Genomic DNA, 19,994 nt, shown 5'->3' with positions numbered 1-19,994 from the left:
TACAAATGATGCTGCACGAAACCATAGGAGACGCTACGAGGTAGAATAGCGTTTGAGAAGCATTGGGTTGGCACCTACCTACGCAGTGCGGGGCCTTGTCGGACCAGCGACCGGAGGGGCTACAGACGACCTCCTCGGAGCCAACCAGGTTGTATCCCTCCATGCAGGCGAACTTGGCCTTACTGTGCATCTGGTTGCCATGATCACTGGTCACGCGGTTCTCATCGCCGTAGCCCTCAATGGGTGGGCACGTTACATCTGCGTGAATGCACAATGAGACAAAAAAGTAAGCAAGGTATTGCGACATTTGCCCCTGGTATTATAGTACTGCAAGTTGCGATACGGCCATGAGCTCGATATACTAATAACAAGTGGCCCAAGAGCTTTGCACAGGGATATCACGATATCACGTGGAAGAAGTGTTCACGCAGTGTGAGGCACCCTTAAAGAAAAAAAAGATGCACACACAAAAAAGTAACCTCTCCCACGTTCTTCCCAGAAATGTATCTGCCCCAGATCACCTCTGAACCATTCGGCCTACTATTGTTTTGTAGGCCCTGCCTTACTTTAATACCACAAGAAAAGGAGAGTGAATTCTGGTGTATTCTGACACCATATCAAAATTATACGCTCAGAAGGCAAATTATTTGAATATATAAGCAAAAACGAGCAGCGGCGGAGCTTCTGGTTCAGACATTTAACGCATTATAAAACTTATTTTGCAATAAAATTTGCCTCAGTATTATCTAAATATTCTTGTCCTTTCCACTCTGCAATTTTTCAAGTAAATCAGTCATTACGATTGGTTTTAGAGCATCTCGCTGTCAACATTCGTGACATTGCTTTCGTTAGGCTGGTCGTAACATACAACTATTCACCTCCTCTAACAAGCAACTGTACACGGGACGAATCACAGATTGACGCATTCAAAATGGCTGCTGGACTCGTATTTCAATTGCACACGAGAGCCTCGTCACTGTTGCATGCATTTTCCGGCGATCCTGGTCTTTCGCTTCTTTTATTCAAGACGGAATAATCAATTCGCTGTTTACGGAAACGAAGGCAGAACACCAGAGAGAAGACCTTACCTCTGACTCTGACGTGAATCTCGTTGGTCTGCCCCCGAGGCGTCGTGCAAGTGTACGTCCCGGAGTCGTGCTCTTTCGCCTTGTAAATGAGCAGCTCGTAGCGCCACTGTTTCTCGTCGGCCGACAGGATCCAGCCCTTGGCGTAGTCTCTAAATGAGCCCAATAAATGTTCCCCATCACGGCCTGTTTGACGTCCGGACGTGAAAGGAAGCGAACGGGCATGTATAGAAAGCGAGTGAAAGAAATAAGAACCACGTCGCGTGTTCTCTGAACCCGGAGCACAGGGTGAATTTTCAATGAGCCAGCGGCGGCGCCGGTGCAAACATTAAGCGCGCAGTGCGGAGAGAGTAAGGCCTGACCTTTTACATATGTGCACTGAAATTCGGTGGTTCCTCGCGCGGCTGTGATTCGGAGCAGACTATTCGAGCGAGTGCGCCCTTAAAATTCTTCCGCGGTGATGGGATTGGAGAAGCATGGTGAAAAAGGAATAAAAACGAAACAAAAACTCGAGAGCGTCACGACAGGAAGGAGTGATGCGTCTAAAGCGACAGCCGGTAGAGCAGCTCGCGCTGTCGAGCTTCGAATAAACTTGTTCATGGCGGAGAGCGCACTTTGCCACATAAAATGTAGTTGTGAGAAGAAACATTTGTCAACACGTTTTTTTTTATCTTGAGGAAACTGTAACTTTGCCCAACTAAAAAAAATTGAAGCAGAAATAATCAACCAATCATTGCCGATGTCAGCGACTGCTTTTGTTTAACCCCCTGTGCATGTTAGCGCCATTCGGAAATTACGAAGCCTTGTGAATACACAAGGAGCCTCACTGAATATCAATCTTGTTGCCTACAAGAATGTTTAATGGCACCACGAAATATGATATCTTGTTATTACAAAATTTTAGTGAAATCTGCAGCAAAGTACTCCTATATGTTCCCTCCTGAATCTTTCCTTGATGGTACACGTCTTGATTTGTATTTAGGTTTTGTATTTCAAAAAACACCCTTTGCCCATGCTTACTCTATATATTTCGAGTATACTGGCCACAACGTTGTATTAAAGTGATAAGTTTATCATACTTGAAGCTGCTTACTTCTTGTGTTAGCTGGGCGCATTCTTTCTGGAGTAGCGGTCATCAGCGCATGCCTATTGAAGCACACTCAGTCCTACAAAAGGGACGGTTTGATCCCCTGTCTTTTTGTGTAATTCCGGTAGTAAGTTTTCTCCACTTGTATTAAAGTAATGAGAAAAAAAAAAACAACTAAACCGTGCTTCAGTTCGTTTTATGCTTCTTAGACGACTGGACTTGGGGCACCGCTTTAAAGTTGCCGCAATATATACGGACTCAAACTTTGTCTTATTATCTCTTTCATGAGTCTCTCAATCACATGTACCGTTTTTTTTTTTTCAGAATATAAAAGCGGGTTACAAGAAAAATAACCCAATTTTACGCCAGCAGGGGTAAGGGCTAGTCAGCCTGCCGTCTCGGCGAGCTGTACGGTGGTGTCCGAGAGCCGAGCTGAGCAGCACAGCCTCCTACTAGTCAGCAGTAGTGATTTTGCAGCATTGAGGAGCCGACTACCCATGCACAAGATTATGTGATGTATGGCATATTCGTCCTTTTATATAATTTAAAATTGGACCAAGATTGGTCAGGAGAACAGAAACTGAAAGTCACATGGTTAAGCTACATGCAAAAACGTCGCCCCCCCACCCCACCCCCAAATAAAAACTGTCCAGCTGGTCAATAACGACAGAGAATAGAGGCACAACTACAAGAAGAAGCGTGTACATTTAAACAAATGAAAAGCAAACGCTATTTGAAGAACTTAGCAAGATCGACAAACAAGAGTCGTTATTCTGAAAGCACAGCAACGCCCACCGAGAAATTACGCGTCCAGCCCGTGAATCAATATCACAACAGAAACCAGTCACTCATATGTCTGAGGCGTCAGCGAAATCAGGGTCACGATGCCTGTACAGAAAAAAACGACATCCGAGTGACTCGCACGCCTACGACCACATGCTCTCTGCATGTTGTTAAAGACGGCACACCGATCCACCGAGGGAAACAGCCAAAAAAAAAAGGGGGGGATGAGCTTTAGTATAGAGAATGCAAGAGCTTCGACGACCCCTTCACCCACCCGACTCCAATGGCGCCTATGCGAACCACACGAGCCTTTGTCCGCTGCCTCTGTCTTCGGGCAGGTGACCACGTGTTGGAAAGAGTAAACAGTGTAAACAATTTGCATGGCTAGACACCCACCGATCGAATGAGTGTTTATGCGGGTCTTCAGTTATTCAGTTCTTTACGCTCGTCTTCTTGTTCTTTGTCGTAGTTTTGAGCTCGCGCGAAACCAATCTCCAGTTATTCGTGTTTTGAGCGTCGACGGAAGCACCATAATTGATGAACTTGCTCATCAATATCGGGAAAATAAGCAAACGATCACCGTTGCTATTTACACCTTTGTAGGTGTAGTATCACGCTGTCCACGTTTTGAAAAAAAAAATATGTGTGGTGACAGAAGCCTATACGAATGTCCAATAATTGCTCTGGGGTCGGGTGCTCAACACCTACAAAACTCACCCGCAACACGATGGTATAAAAACTTCATTTTTGGTAAAATTTTTATTTTCGCAAAACGGTCTTACTCATTGACCGCAAGGCCTTATGAGAAAGAGCGACGGAAGCAATGAATAGCCGCCGTGCGTTGGGACAGACGAGCCGCCCCGAATTGTGCGAGTTAATGCGTCACTATTGTTCTCTAGCTTTCATTCTGCCGTATCGGTGCTGGTTGGCTCCACTCGATGATGTTGACACCCATAAATGATGAAAGTTGTCGTTTCCTAACCACGTGTTGGTTCGGTTCGACCACCGTGCAAGGGCACTTCACTCGAGCATTGTGTATCTGTTATTTACATGAATAGGAATGCAGCAATCATTGACTTCAGAAAGAACAAGCAGTGATTTAGACCACGCATTTTTAATCAAAACAAATCAGATGCTCACCACGAGCTCAACCTAATATCTCGGCCTTGTTATGCTGATCTTCGCGAAGCTTCTATCATGTATATTCACCGGCTTGACGATTCACTCCACCTAGACAGCAGCGCTGACGATTAGTTCTCCTTCGCAGTGAGAAGTTCTCCCATGTTTACTCGGCGATCCTCTTCAAAACCTGTCACTGCTTCCTCGGCGTCATCTATAGATACTTTCAAACAGTCTGATTGACCGCACTACATCATCAAGCACGTTACCTCTTGTCCAGCAAGCCATGCCATCCCTTGAGCAACAGACTTCAGTAACTGATGCCTCACTGACTGACCCTCCGTACCTCCGTCCGCGCAGCTCGCTTGAGCTGGGCCAGGAAGCATGATTCGTGTAGACGTAGCACAGTGAACGCTATGGTAAAAGGGCCCCATCCTTCACAGATTACTCGGGGGAATCAGATGGTGCCACTTCGGCTTCCCGAGTTCTCCCGATCTTGTGTGGTGTTGGGTCTCGACGGTTAGGAGGCCACCACCTCTGCCTTCAATTCGTTAGGACCGGGTCCGACCGGTCTTAACTGGTTGCTTGCCCTTGTCACCGGAACCATCTTTTGTAGTGAGGAAATGTATTAGTGTGCAGGACAAACGGAGGTTTATTTACGTTTCCTGAGGACAAAGAAGAAGAAGAGGAAGATGTACAACAGTCTTTGGCTTATAAATGCAGCCGTCGGACAACCCTGAGGCATACGGTGTCCACAGCGCCAGCCAATGTATGGCCCGACAACCTGGTGGCGAGGATTAAAGCAAAAGCGTCCACTACCCATTGCCTCTATCAGCGAATCTGTTCACCCAACTTTTTTGTATGCCTCGTTGTTAGTGAGACAATTCTAGGCCTCACACAACACTCATCTGTGTATCTGCCGAGCACATATATTGACATGAGCGTCATCTTGAAGTAGGTTAACCTGGTGCTGACTAAGCTGGAAGAGGTTGGAACTAACGCGAAGGCAGAATTCCCCAAAATGTTTTCTCTTGTCACGACAGAGTGGCGAAGTTCGGAGGGAAGTGCGAGATTCCACGGGTGGTATAGGAACACAGAGATACCGGAAAAACTACGATTGCAGTTCTGCGGAAGAATACTATAGGCGAGTGATTCCGTACGTAGATGATCTGAAAGCTTCCCTCAAAAGGCGCCTTGCAAACCATCACAAAACACTGCAAAGTTTGCAATTTGCGTTGCCAAAGCACGCCAAACTTGAATCTTTGTGACCGGCCTTCAAGTTTTACGTGAGAGACATGACAACAGCTCATACCCTTACACAAAAAGGTGAAGGGGAAATCAGGAAAACTAAATGGCAAGCCATGCAAAAGGACGAACTTGCCCGCTTTGCTACGGACGCTTTAGTTGAATGCCACAAAGCCCATCCTCCCGAACAAGCCCACCCTGCCGAATTCAAGATATTGGTAACGCTCCCAGTCTGTATACAGCTGCTGTAGAACACAGTTTATCGACACTGAAAAGAGTGAAAATATATTGGAGGAACTGAACGGCTGAGGAGCAGCTTAATAGTCTGGACCTACGTCCGTTCACCTAATACAAAATCAGTGTCAACGAAGTTGTCGCTTTGTTTAAGGAGAAAACGTGATGCATGCCTATTGTAGCGCGAACCGCTCTCTTCAGCCAGCTTACATGTTGTTGTTTTTTCTTTTGCAGTGACCTTGACTATAATGCTACATGCATGTTGACATTGTGTGGGACGATGCGCATGTGTGCCTGACGAAGAGGACGAAGGGTGGTCTCCGCTGAGTATCTGGTCAACCGGTCACGCCGTTGCTGCTGGTTTGAAATATATTTCATCCACAGCCTCGTCGATACGGCGTCCCTTTTCTTCCGTGACATATTTGGTGGTGGTGGAACGTTCCCTGTCCTCATCATGAAGCTTCGCAGTGGCCGCACCATCCAGCCTCCGGCCATGGCTTCCAATCATAACAACCCGTCACCACCTTCAGCTGGTGCGCCAGCTAATACGTTCCTTGCGATATCCCACTTCGGCGATCCCGGTAAGTTCTTCGCCCAGCCTGGTCTTGACGTCGACTACTGGCTCCGCATGTACGAGCGCGTTAGCCTGTCTTACCGATGGGACTCTACCATGATGCTCGCCAACGTAATCTTTTACTTGGATGGCATCCCCCGTGTATGGTTCGACGCTCATGAGGCCGAGCTCACCAGCTGGGACATCTTCAAGGAACGACTACGCGACATCTTTGGGGACCCATCCGGTCGGCAAATGGCCGCACGACAAGAACTTGCCACCAGTGTACAGTCATAAACCAAGTCGTATGTCTCGTACATACAGGACGTGCTCGCGTTGTGCCGCAAAGTGGATGAGCAAATGACCGAGAGTGACAAGGTGGGCCACATACTCAAGGACATCGCAGACGACGCTTTCAATTTGCTCGTGTACAACAACGTCACGACCGTCGATCTCCTAATTAAGGAATGCCGCCGCTTTAAAATGGCCAAAAACTGTCGAGTTCTGCCTCAATTTTCAGGTTCCCAAACACGGCTGTCGCGTCAACCTGTACCGATCTCGGTGCCACACCACCCTTGCACGAGAATGTTACACGCATCGTTCGGCGCGAGCTTGAGGCGGCCCGTCCAGCGCCGTTTCATTTACTTCCACTCGACCAGGGCACCATGCAAACACCTCCGGCTGTGTCAGTTATTCAGGCAGTCGTACGGCAAGAAATTGCTAACCTTGATTTTCCTGTCGCCTGCTCCGTCTCTCTACCAGACAATAGAGCGATGCCAATAAATTCACCACGCCATGACCCATACTTTCTGCCCCGATCCCACAATCTGACAGAATGGAGAACAGCAGACGACAAGCCAATCTGCTTCCGCTGTCACATAGTTGGCCATGTCTCCCGCTCCCGCTACTGCTGCAGCACTTGGACGACCCCCCCCCCCCCCCCCCGGTGCAGCCAGTTTTTTTTTTCTTCTCCTCGGTCATACGCGGAACCGCGTCGGTATTCGCCCTGTGATGGGTATCCTGCTTCCGACGCACTTAACAACCGCTCTACTGCTCGTTCACCGTCACCGCAACGCCGCCGTTCTCCATCGCCCCAACCCCACCGCTATCCATCACCGACTAACTATGGATCTTCCTGGACAGAAAACTAGATTATGCAGCTCCTGGAGGTAGTGCTGCATCAAGTGCAACTGACACAAATCCTCCGCTGACACTCCCTACTACTAAGAACTTGCTGGAAGTGCATGTGAATGGTCTTTCTTTGACGGCTTTAGTTTACAATAGAGCTCAGGTGTATATAATGAGAGCTCGTCTCTGTCGCCGCCTCAAAAAAGTACTTACGCCTGCCGCAACACAAGCCATCTGTGTCACCGAGGGTGGAACTATGGCCGTCATTGGAATGTGCAACTCTCGTATTAGCCTTGCCGGCCGCCATGTTCCTGTTTTATTTACCGTGCTCGACAATTGCCCTCATGACCTCATCTTCGGGATGGACTTCTTGTGGACGCATTCTGCCCTGATTATCGACGCATTGTGACTTCTTATCGGCACATTTTGCCGGCACTCTCTTTTTATAACTTCCTCTTTTTCCAGATTCTCGCCCCGAGCCACCGAAAAGCCTCTGTATCACATACTTCAGTCGGATACCGCCAAAAGCCCTCAAATCCATTAGGTTGGCCACGCGTTCACCCGTTCTTGACGGTGATAATGTCGTGATGCCTATTGCAGATGTTCTCCTGGCGCGCGACACCACTGCGCCACACTCCATCGTAACCATGGCCTCTAACCGAACATGGCTGCCCATTATCGACTTCGGTTTCACGCAGCAAGTACTACCACACGGAACTTCAGTCGCCACGCTTCAACCCTCATAGACTCTGACGTCACCACTTTTACGGCAGATGCATACTCTGATGTTCCATGTCGCCCGCAGTATGCCACTTCCCTCGATGCGGCCTTGCGCCCAGTGATCAACCCAGAACTCAAACCTGAGCGATCCGACGCCCTATACCGCCTTCTGGCCTCCTACCGCGACATATTTGACAGCGACAGCAGTCCACTCGGTCAGGCTTCCCTCGTGAAGCACCACATTAATACTGCTGATTCTCCTCTCATTTACTGCCGACCATACCGGGTGTCTGCCACAGAGCGTAAGGTATTTCAAGAAGTCAACAATATGCCAACCAAATGAATTATTGAACCCTCTTCGAGCCCTTGGGAATCTCCTGTTGTGCTCGTTAAAAAGAAAGATGGCACGTGGCGCTTCTTTGTTGATTACTGCCATCTTAGTCGAATCACGAAAAAGGACGTTTATCATTTGCCCCTAATTGATGACGCCCTCGATGGTCTTCACGGCGCGCGATACTTTTCTTCAATGGACCTAGGTTTTGGCTATTGGCAGATTGCCGTGGATGAGAAAGATCAAGAAAAAACTGCGTTTATAACTCCCGACGGCCTATATCAATTCAAGGTGATGCCGTTTGGGCTATGCAACGCCCCAACCACGTTTAGCGTATGATAGGCTCGCTATTGCAAGGGTTCAAGTGGTCAACATGCCTGTGCTACCTGGATGATGTCCTTGTATATTCGCCTACATTTTAGACACACCTGCAGTGTTTGTCAGCGGTTCTCGACATCTTCCGTACTGCTGGCCTTCAACTAAACTCGTCGAAATGCCACTTCAGCCACCAGCAGATTACGGTGTTGGGCCACCTTGTCGGCGCATCAGGTGTGCAGCCTGAGCCGGAGAAAATCTGTGCCGTCACGAGCAGTCCTGTACCCCACTCTGTCAAGAACGTCTGGAGCTTTGTGAGACTTTGTTCCTGTTCTAGAAGGTTCATGAAATATTTTGCAACAATCGCTCGACCACTCACCGACCTTCTGAAGAGAGACGTGCCATTTACATGGGGTTCCGCTCAAGCTGCCGCTTTTTCTCACCTCATCACCCTCTTCACGACTCCACCTATATTGGCCCACATTGACCTGTCCGCTCCGACAAAAGTCTGAACCGATGCGAGTGGTCACGTGATTGGAGCTGTCCTAGCCCAACGCCAGCGGGGACACGACGGAGTTCTCGCCTACGCTAGCCACCTTCTCACAACTGCCGAGCGACACTATGCAAAAACAGAGCGTGAATATCTTGCTCTTGTTTGAGCAGTCACGAAGTTCCGCCAATATTTATATGGTACGAATTTCTTTGTTATAACAGACCCCCACGCGCTATGTAGGCTTTCGTCACTGAATGATCCTACTGGCCGGCTCCGGCGCTCGGCTCTGCTACTGCAACAGTATACCTACACAGTGACGTACAAGTCCGGATGGCTACATCAGCACGCAGACTGCCTGTCCCGCTACCCGGTTGCTGAGTCGAGCACCATCCCTGACACCGACACCGATACTTGCGTCTTTTTCGTTTCGCAACTGACCCGCATTGGTGACGAGCAACACCGTGATGCATCCTTGCGTGCTATAATCGAACATTTTGAATCACCATTTTCCGACAGGTCCCATCGCTCATTCGTCCTCCACGATGGTACGTCTACCTAGATGGACCAGCAGCTACTCGTCATTCCGAAACACCTCCGCTTGGCAGTTCTCCTCGAACTCCATGACCTCCCAACTGCCGGTCACCTTGGTGTGTCACGTACTTACGACCGGATTCGCCGACGCTTCTTTTGACTAGGGCTTTCACGCTCAGTAAGAAGATGCGTTGCGGCTTGTGATAAATGTTAGCGCCGCAAAACACCATCGACGCTTCCCGCCGGGCACCGTCAACCACTTGACATTTCGTCAGAACCTTTCTTCAGCGTTGGCTTAGACCTCCTGGGCCCTTTCCCCTTGTCTTCTTCTGGCAACCAATGGATCGCTGTGGCCACAGACTACGCCATGCGCTACGCTATCACACGAGCACTTCCAACAAGCTGCGCCACAAATGTAGCTGACTTCCTCCTCTTGGACATGATCTTGCAAAATGGAGCTCCACGCCAGCTGCTTACAGACCGTCGCCACACCTTTCTATTAAAGGTCATAGCCGATACCCTTCAGTCATGTGAAACGAGGCACAAGTTCACTTCGTCATACCACCCGGAGACAAATTGACTCACGGGGCGTCCTGAATCAAACACTTACAGACATGCTTGCGAAATATGTTTCTTCCAACCACTCTGACTGGGACCTTACGTTCCCAAACGTGACATTTGCATATAACTCTTCTTGCCATGACACTGCCGCTTACTCCTCATTTTTCTGTTGTTCGGCCGAAAACCTACATTACCCCTAGATGCAGTCATTCCGTCTACCGCGACACCAACCAGTGATATGCTCTTGACGCTATCACTCGGGCTGCCCACGCACGTGAAATCACCCGCACTCGCTTTCTGGCCTCCCAAGAGAACCAGAAGCGTTTCTACGATCAACGGCACCACAACGTGCACTTCTTACCGGGTTCATTAGTGCTCTTGTGTCCCCGACCCGTCATGTCGGCTTGTCGGAGAAACTTCTTTCCCGCTACATAGGTCTATATCGAGTCCTCGTGAGGTAACTCCTGTGACATACAAAATTGCCCCTGCTGCCTCTTTGCCTTCAACTGCCCCACAGACCACCGATATTGTACATGTGGCACGCTTGAAGCCTTACCACTCTCCCGCTGACGTTGACATCTAGATGCGCAGAGACGGCGCTTCTGCCGCCGGGGATTACGCTACATGCATGTTGACATTTTGTGTGACAATGCGCGTGTGTGCCTGACGAAGATGACGAAGGGTGGTCTCCTCTGAGTACCTAGTCAACCGGTCACGCCATTGCTGCTCGTTTGAAATATATTTCATCCACAGCCTCGTCGATACGGCGTCCCTTCTCTTCCGTAACATCATTCACAATTCCATTCACAACGCCAATATTTTAAAATGCTTGCTAAAACAAATGTTAACATTCTGCTTCTTTTGTGTCAGGGTAGCATCCGTGTTTTAGTTTATTGTTCTCCAAAAAAGTTGTTTTCTCGAGTGTGTGTGTTCTTTATTCAAAACATCCTGCCATAAAATGGCTCCCGTTCTTCTCTCAGGCGTGTTGTTCAGACAGACTGTGAGAATTTCAGCAGAGAAAGCGTCGGATATTTATTTTTTATTTTTACGGCACTTTATTAAGTGAACGACCGGTCCCCTTGCACCCACCCTTTTTATTTTTTTTGTCATTGGTTTTCCAACTGCGGACTTGCAATGGGTCTTCTTGGTCGAGATTATTTTGTAGGAAAGCATTCTTTCTGGTGCACCTGCACTAGCTTTACCAGATTGTCTAAATTTGCTTTCCATCACTGATTAACTCACCTGTTTAGCTGCATCCACTTTGTTCTCATTTTTTCTAATAATTAAGCACCTTCTATACTCTCGGGCAACTTTCATTTTATTTGCCATAAAAAGACTTACATTCGAACAATTAAACCTTGCCATTGCCCCCCCCCCCCCCCCACCGAAAAAAAATCTTGACTACGAGCCTGCCAACATGTATATTTGTAGGAAAGGCCATGCTACACCGTGCTGCTAGGAAAATTACGAGCATTACGTGGGATAGGAGGTGGCGAGAGTAGCTTCTAACTTCAAGCCGTCCTCTCCGCAAATAAACATTTCTGTCATTATCTTTCTCGACCAAATTAAATCGACAAAACTAATGGCGCGTGCCCAGCACCCTTTTTTCAGATATCGCAGATCGCGGTCTACGTAGCCCCAGGTGCGCACAACCATTTAGAATAGATGCCTTCGTATGCCAAAAAAGTACCACTAAAGCTTAGGTAAATGATTTCGTGTACCTAATTTAAATAAGATGCTAGAGAACGTCGACTGTCACTGCCATGACAATATCGTATTATTGGGGATTTTACGTTCCAAAATCACGATATATTTACGAGAGACGCCGTGATGAAAGACTACAGTAATTTTGGCCATTTGGTGTTTTTTAACGTGCTGTGACATCGCCCATTTTCCCTGCAGCGTCATGTGACCACCACGACGAAGATCGCACTCGTGACCTACCGGTCAGCAGCCGTGCTCCGTAACCGCTATACGGTGGACGGTCCAAAGACTCTAGCAACGTTCCTGTCAATTTCCGTACTTCGACACTCAGTTTTCAGTTGACCTCAACTGAATCTTCGACTCGAACTTTCGCGGCGGCCAGCTGCTTGCGACCTTCAAGTCACCCGCAACCTTCGGGTTACCATTCGAGCACCTTTGCCACTGGTCCATCGTTGCAGACACTACAGAAGGTCAACGAATCAAAATCCAGTTCGTTACTGCCAGAAACAACGTTGTGTTGCGACTTGTGGGGAACTGAATGTAAACTCCAGATATTAAAATATTAGCACTGTAAACACTATTACAAAGCTCCACTGTCTTGAAATGCGGTTGACGAAAAAAAAGAAGTGCGATAGAATATCCTCATCTTATCTCACGCTCTACTCGAGGGTTGTGTCAAACAATTGAGAATGTTCAGCTCTTGATGTACTTATGCTCGCAGATTCAAACAATTTCCCTGAAGTGAGGGCTTGCACTCAATAAAGCTTTTGAGTGTTAGAAAAAAAAAAGAAACATGAGAGGGAACGTGGAGAAAAAGGAGCGCTGAATGACGATTGAGGAGGTACGTATATGCAATCTCATCACGTTGCGGCAACTCTAAATCCATGCACTTATATCCGCGTCTCCGAAAGAAAACTAAAGCCTATAGATGCTTCTGTAACGTCGACTGCGGTGCGTTCGCCAAAAGCGTGGCGCAAATCTCATTCGGTCGGCAACGGGTAAAGGGGGTACGACAAGTACTGATGAACGCCTGCAAATATGATAGGGCAAAGAAAAAAAGACCCTTGTTGAAAAAGATTACGCACCTCTGCGATGTCCAGGCCCATTGTGGATTGCCACTGAACCGCTGATACAGGCAATACAGGTAGACGTTGGTCTCCGGATAAACGACCAGCTCACCCTCCTCGGACACTCCATAGTCTCCTTTCTCCACCGAGTACAAGATGGTGGGCGGCACCTGCACTGCACGGCACAGGCCGCCAGACTCCGGGCTCTCCTGGGGCCCAAAATAGCTGCCCGTCTCCCGAATTCTCCTTTATTCACCCTCACAGCGGAAACCGAACCAATATGCTTACAAATTTTTTTTTTCCTTTTTACTGCAAGGAAGAACTCGATGATTCGTATTGAAGCTAAGCAAAGCAGCAGCGCAATGAGACAGAACCGAACTCGAAGATATGGATGAAAGCTTCGTTTTAATTGCTGTTTATTCTAGTCGATGCAATATCACCCAATTAAGTTTTTATTTCGCTCTCCCTGACTCCCAATAACAACGGCCTGTGTATGCTCGTCAAAAATGCGTTTTTGATTCGGTGACCCACTTTGGAGATTAGCAATGCTGACAAGCTGCAGCGGAGACAGAATACCCTGTATGGCTCGCAGGCAGTGCCTCCTTATACGTATACGATTGAAAATTTCGAGTAAATATAGTCCAACCACAGCCCTGCGGAACTGTCCTTTGATGAGAAGTGATAAAAAGTTGCAGCCAGTCAAATCCCAATATACTAAGCTAGGAATAAAACGTGTAATGTCAGTTTTGCTTGTTCTATCCCGAATCTATTACTTTAATCATTTCTAAGCCCGAAGCAAATCTAGCGTAAGCGAAGCTCCTCGAGAGCTACGCCACTTCAATTACCAAGCAAGTTTTCGTTGGCCTGTTTATGAGATCAAATGAACGTCAGCTTAGATGCCCCAGGAAAAAATACTCGATGATATGACAGAAAAACATTAAACATTCCAAAAATAACCTTTAGATGGGCATTATTATGGATCCTTTAATCTTTCAAGAAGTACTAACACAATTTCGCGGGGGGGGGGGGGGGGGTTGCACTGCCATACGAATTTTTTTTATACAGAGACGGCTCTAACGTAGTGTGAGGCTCCACAGAGGCTGCCAAGTTATGTTATTTTAATATTAAATTCAATTTTCCGTGCCGCACCTACCGACATGAACACTAGCTTGACGTCCGACTACAGTACTAATTCTAGTGACTTCACGCAGCAATGTGGCGGGTTGAGATGACGTCAGCCACCACATCATTCAAAAATGCCGCATGTGCAATATCAATGAAGCCATGGGGCGGAGCAGTCATGGAAACGTCACGATATCTTACCTGAGCACGTGACGAGAAGCTCTCGCCGTGCTGCGACGTCTTGGTAGAAGATAAACCGAAACTACCCTTTAAAACACACACACTGTATTACGTTTTTCAACCATGATATCCTTAACCCCAGTTTGTTCTCTAATCCACTCCGCTCTCTTCTTGTCCCTTAACTTTACACCGACCATTTTTCTTTCCATTGCTCGCTGCGTCGTCCTCAATCAAAGCTTAACCCTCTTTGTGAGTCTCCAGGTTTCTGCTTCATAGCTAAGTACCGGCAAGATGCAGCTGTTATATACCTTCCTCTTGAGGGGTAGTGGCAACCTACCCATGATATGAAAGTGCTTGCTAAATGTGCTCCACCCCATTCTTATTCTACTAATTACTTCAATTTCGTGGTTCGGCTCCACGGTCATTACCTGCCCTAAGTAGCATCAGTGCATCACTCTTGTATTTTGTGTATCTTGATTGTAACGTAGATTTTGCATGAGGCAATAAAAAGAAAAGTCAGTATAAAAGCTGTAGTTAGGGAGGCCGGGGTGTTTTTCTTATTTTCCTTTTTCACCGGTGGTCCATTCTGCAAGTGCTGCTACCTAATGTCTAAGAAAAAAAGTTATTTGGCTCTCGTTCGGGAGTTAGACTTTGCCTCGTGTACGACTCTCGTTGAGGAGATACATGAGCTACAGTGTAGCTGGAGAGTCGTAGGGCTCACAAGATGTATAGTTGATGCGTCTCTTTCAAGAGAGTCGTATATGAAGGTATTCAGAACTCCTAATGAAAGTCAAATAACTTTTATTTAGCCTTGTTAGAGTGTATAGGTATATCTATACCATCCTTAGGAAGTGACCAGAGGTGATTTTGCGGTGCACTCACCAGAGAGGTTGCTCTGCTGCGAGGTCTCCAGGCAGCTAGGCATAGCAGCTGACCACTGGCCGTTGAGACAGCGCACGGTCGCGTTGCCCACAAACTTGTAGCGGCCAAGCTGGGTGCAGCGGAAGCTGAGCATGCTCTCGTGTGCCATTTGACTGAGCCCGGTGACGGTGAGGGGCCGCCCTTCGTGGTGCACCACCAGGTGAGGCTTCATAGGCGGCAAAGGGCACGGCTTCAGCACAGAGTGGAAGCGGCCGCCATCTGAGAGATGAAAAGTTTGCTCGTCTACACAGCGCTCAAGACGCATGGCGTCAGAAGAATTGGGTCAGCCGCATGCCGTTGTCAGACGCGCTCAAAGCAGCACGATCGGCAAGGCGTTCGAGTGTTTCAAACAGCCACTGCAGATGAAGTCCGGCGAAACGATGACTTAACAGCACGTCTTCACTGGCGCTTTGTGTCTCGTAATCATTGTCGCCCATCCTTTTCGCTACGCTAATTACGCAGTCAGCCGTGCTGGACAAGTGGAGCGATTTAGCGGCTGCTTGATTTTTGAAAGACATGCGTTACAGCAGGCAGCCTCAAGTGAGTTCGACAGTTGAAACACACTCCGTTGGTAGGCGATGCTTTCACACGCGAGACGCATGTCAGCTCTGGGGAAATCCTAGTCTACGGCAAGCTCTACTACGTGAACCCCGGTCATGACGTACGTGACGAAAGTGGCATCAAGGCAGCGCGGCAGAGCTCCCGCACTAGTTTTTACGCGCTCCAAAAAACTATGCAGTGAAATCTGCTACGCTTCGAACTTTCTTGGGTGAAAAGCCAAATGCGAAACCTCGCTTTCACAGCGCAAAGAAAAGAAATTGGGAATAGTTGTAAACAAAATAAGTTTGCACTAAATTTCTTGCAGCATGCAGTAGCTGCTTATTACTGTATCGAACATTCTCGTACATTAGAGCGGAAAAATTCGTAATCGTAGGGCTAAAAGAACCAGTCTTTCTGTTGTGCCGAGGCATCTGCGAAATTTTGAGGGATCCTTTAGGCGGGTTTAAGTTCGGCACATTGAGTTCTATTGGTCTTTCAGCGATCTTCTTGTATCTGCGATGCCCGTATCAGAATTATGAAAGTTAAACAGACAAGTCCGTGTAAAGCAACCTCAAATTGGCGTGTTACAGGTAATCGCGAAAATGATGCACTAAAGTCACCACAGTGCCATGGAAAATATTTAGGGAGGATTTATCAATTTGGTTGTATTTATGTACTATTCCTTATGTGCACGTGAAAGTTTCGAAAAAAAGATATTTTGGGAAGGGGGCAGTAGGAAGGGTAGGGCAGTCACCGTTAACTACACTATGTTACGTTTGCTACCATACGCTTGGGAAAGGAAATCAGTGGTTAGAACAGAGACAAAGAAAGCATGAGTGCAGACGCTCCAAAATACAAGTGCATAGTGCAGTCACACAAGACCATCGCTTAGAGGGGTCCTCAGCCTATTTCCGAGTAATGATGGAATGAGCTCAGTTTCGGATTTTATTGTCTCACCGATCGATTTATGAAAACGTTCATTCAATGCATCAAGAACAAGCGGAGCTACGGGGATTCGTCCCACGCTTTCAGGTCGTGTCTTCTTTTGCCCCAACGAGCGCACTGGAAGCGGCACAAGGAGGGATGGTACGGGAAAACGAAGCAGCATTTAGCTACGCGTCGTGACCTTGAGCGCGTGTCATGAAACTCTATTGTTCTCTTACGTTGAGCTTTATGTGCGCGTTAGTGTTCCTTAGTGTTGTTTCTCCAACAGTGACGGAAGGGGAAGCGGAAGAAAAGAAAGAGAGAAAGAAAGAAAGAAAGAAGAAAGAAAGGAAGAAAGAAAGAAAGAAAGAAGAAAGAAAGAAAGAAGAAAGAAAGAAGTGATCGTTACAGCTGTGAGAGAACATCGGGGGCCCATAACCATTTCATACTGTGGCATTTTAACTACTCGCAGCTTTCTCAATATATATATATATATATATATATATATATATATATATATATATATATATATATATATATATAGCAAGTTATCTTTTCACCCACTTTTCTTTCTTCTCATTTACATTACAATTGGCCTAACAGCTTCCCCTATACCTTCCTTGGCATTATTGTCTGTTAGATCTCATTATTATTGTGTAAAACACGAAAAACGAGCCCTTAATTATACACTTGTTTCCTTTATTCATTCATTAACGAGGGTCTCGTACTGGCAGACTTGGTGCCTCTAGGTTGTATACGGTGGACTATTGGTCAGCTGCCAATTAGTAATAAGTTCACGTGCTACGTGATGCCAAAAAGGCTCATAAAGAGTGTACCACACTCGCCGCCATGGCTACTAGTGGCGCTGACTGACACTCCCACGCTTAAATTGACGTGGATACCCAATAAAGTGGCTGGGGGGATGGCTGTCGGGGTAGCTCAGTGGTAGAGCATCGAACGCGTTATTTGAAGGTCGCAGGTTCGGATCCTGCCCAGGGCAAGTTATCTTTTCACCCACTTTTTTTCTTCTCATTTACATTACAATTGGCCTAATAACTTCCCCCTATACCTTCCTTGGCATTATTGTCTGTTAGATCTCATTATTATTGTGTAAAACACGAAAAACGAGCCCTTAAGTATACACTTGTTTCCCCTTATTCATATATATATATATATATATATATATATATATATATATATATATATAGAGAGAGAGAGAGAGAGAGAGAGAGAGAGAGCTGTGTGTGTGTGGGTGGGTGCATTAACATATCGTTGCTGCAACCGGGCCTCTAAGATTCGCGATCCATTTTCGATATTATACCAAACACAGCGCTTACGCGACATTTCGAATTCGCCCAGAATAGATTATGCATAGAGTACTTTTTTCTTGTCCCTCTCTCTCTTTCTCTGCCATCACAGAAATAGAAGGCTATGGAGAGCCTAACAGTCTCGATAATATACGGGCTACATATTAACTTATGTATGATCGTGAATGATGCCCGAAAAAATTCTGCTGATTCGAGACTTTGTTGCTCCTCAACGATGAAATTGTTTATATGCATTACGAATGGTCCTAGCTTGCTTCAAGCATTTCATTGAGTGGAAAAAAAGAAAACGAATATTGCTTTTGCTTCGTCACGTTATTTACCATCACCCGATACCGTGAGAGTGTTTGAACAACCCTTGAATCGCTACGAAACATTTTGTTTTTGGGATTGCATCATCGCCACCATTCCTGTCGTTTGCTCTCCCCGAACCACGTTGAAACAACTTGACTATAGAGACCACTTTCAGAAGTAAACAGTGTTTGACCATTTCCACTCAAGCCGCTCCCCCAAAACGCGGCAAAACCATCTCTGCATGTATACTCCGGAGCTCGACAGCTCTTCACGACCATTTTTGAATGCGATCCCGTACACTCTGCCCTGTGCTTCATTTTTAACCAGCATTTCACAGTGCAAGCGTCCATGAGCCACTTTAAAACGTGCGACCTCTTTTTCTATTACTTTTTCCTCTCTCTTTTCACTCATTTTCTGTCGTACACACAGATCGGCAGACGTTGAGTCGAATCTCGGCGTTCGCATTTCAGAAAAAGTGGGAGGGGGACGGCTCATTAAGAAGGGAAAAAGTATGAACACGAGATCAGCAAGCACAGTCCTCTCGCTGCAAACGATGCTGCATTTAGAGGATTGTCTAAACGAAGAGAGAGCGAGTGAATGTCAAAGAGAGAGAGAGAGAGAAATGAAAGGCACGTGTGGCTTACAGACGAAAATGCTGCACCATGCCCGGTCTACGAGACACACAATTAAGCCGGGAAGTTAGCCGAGGGGCTTTAGAGTGCTCGGCATTAGGCCTTCCCGCGACGACAGCGAGTCAAGTATATACAGAACATGCCGGCAGAAGCCCAGTGCCATCTGAAATCCCAAAAAGAGAAAACGCGCAGCAATATATCCACTCGAGGAGACTAAGAAATATCGACAAGCACAAATCCGCAACTGGAGTTTTAATTACGTGCGCAAACAAAGGGTGCACAAGCAGAGAGGAAGCGCGAGATAGCAAAAGAGGCTAATGAGAGACGTCGTCGGTACTGGCAGCTTAAGCCTGATAGTCCGAAGTGAGTGAACAAAAGAAAAGATAATATTTTGATCCTCAGTACAGACGCGGAATAAAAATTTACGCACTAAAAAGCGCTTTGAATAAGGCCCGAGGAACAGGCAGGGAGTTAATTGGACGAAACACGCCGAAAAACGTAAACGCCTACTGAACAGCTATCGAGTGCGAGCGAAATAAGGAAGAAATCGTCCCGAGATAGTCCGAAGTGCTGTCTAGCTTATTACTAACATTATGATATATGCACTACCCTTTTTTTTCTGTGCTTCTGGCGCACTCAACTGAACTTACGCGCAACAACTACGAACGCGCAGGCTGTCCGCCGAGAAAGGAAGTTGTATTAAGCACAATGTGATACAGGATAATAGCATCTATCCAATTCTAAATTAGAAAGTAGCGTAGTTTTTTTTTCTTTCTTTTTACTTTCTGAGTCATGGAACTTAACGACGATATCGGGAAAGTAAACGCTTTCTCCAGCGAGCGTGCACACCATGAATTAAGAAAATGGCGGCACAAAGAGAGGATCGGGACTGCGAATATCAGAAAGTACCTTCTATATGAACGCTTCGCAAACAATGGTTCCAGCCTTGCTCCGTGGAGGGAACAGCACTTCGCATAGGATGGTCGGTGAACCCTTCGCTTATGCAGGGTTACAGATTACACAAAAATGTCTGGGAAGTCTTTTTCTTTTTATCTGCGGACACTGGCTGTTTTTTTTTTGTTTGTTGAACAATTGTCTCA

At 46.9% G+C, this 19,994-nt stretch overlaps 1 protein-coding gene across 1 annotated transcript in view; it reads right to left on the bottom strand.

Annotated features, from left to right (window-relative positions):
- LOC119162181 (locomotion-related protein Hikaru genki) overlaps window positions 1-19,994 on the bottom strand; it is a 121,800-nt gene that overhangs the window by 32,981 nt on the left and 68,825 nt on the right. Inside the window, exons 3-6 of the mRNA XM_075879296.1 lie at window positions 15,141-15,398; window positions 12,975-13,131; window positions 1,089-1,237; window positions 79-258 (exon numbers count right to left, since the gene is read on the bottom strand). Coding sequence (XP_075735411.1) covers window positions 79-258; window positions 1,089-1,237; window positions 12,975-13,131; window positions 15,141-15,398 — 744 coding nt within the window. The remainder of the gene's footprint in view (window positions 1-78; window positions 259-1,088; window positions 1,238-12,974; window positions 13,132-15,140; window positions 15,399-19,994) is intronic.

This window comes from Rhipicephalus microplus, chromosome X, assembly GCF_043290135.1.
Source record: "Rhipicephalus microplus isolate Deutch F79 chromosome X, USDA_Rmic, whole genome shotgun sequence".
In the NCBI taxonomy this organism is placed as follows: Eukaryota; Metazoa; Arthropoda; class Arachnida; order Ixodida; family Ixodidae; genus Rhipicephalus; species Rhipicephalus microplus.
The sequence above is the reverse complement of the archived record's forward strand: the minus strand, read 5'-3'. Positions and strand labels throughout refer to the sequence as shown.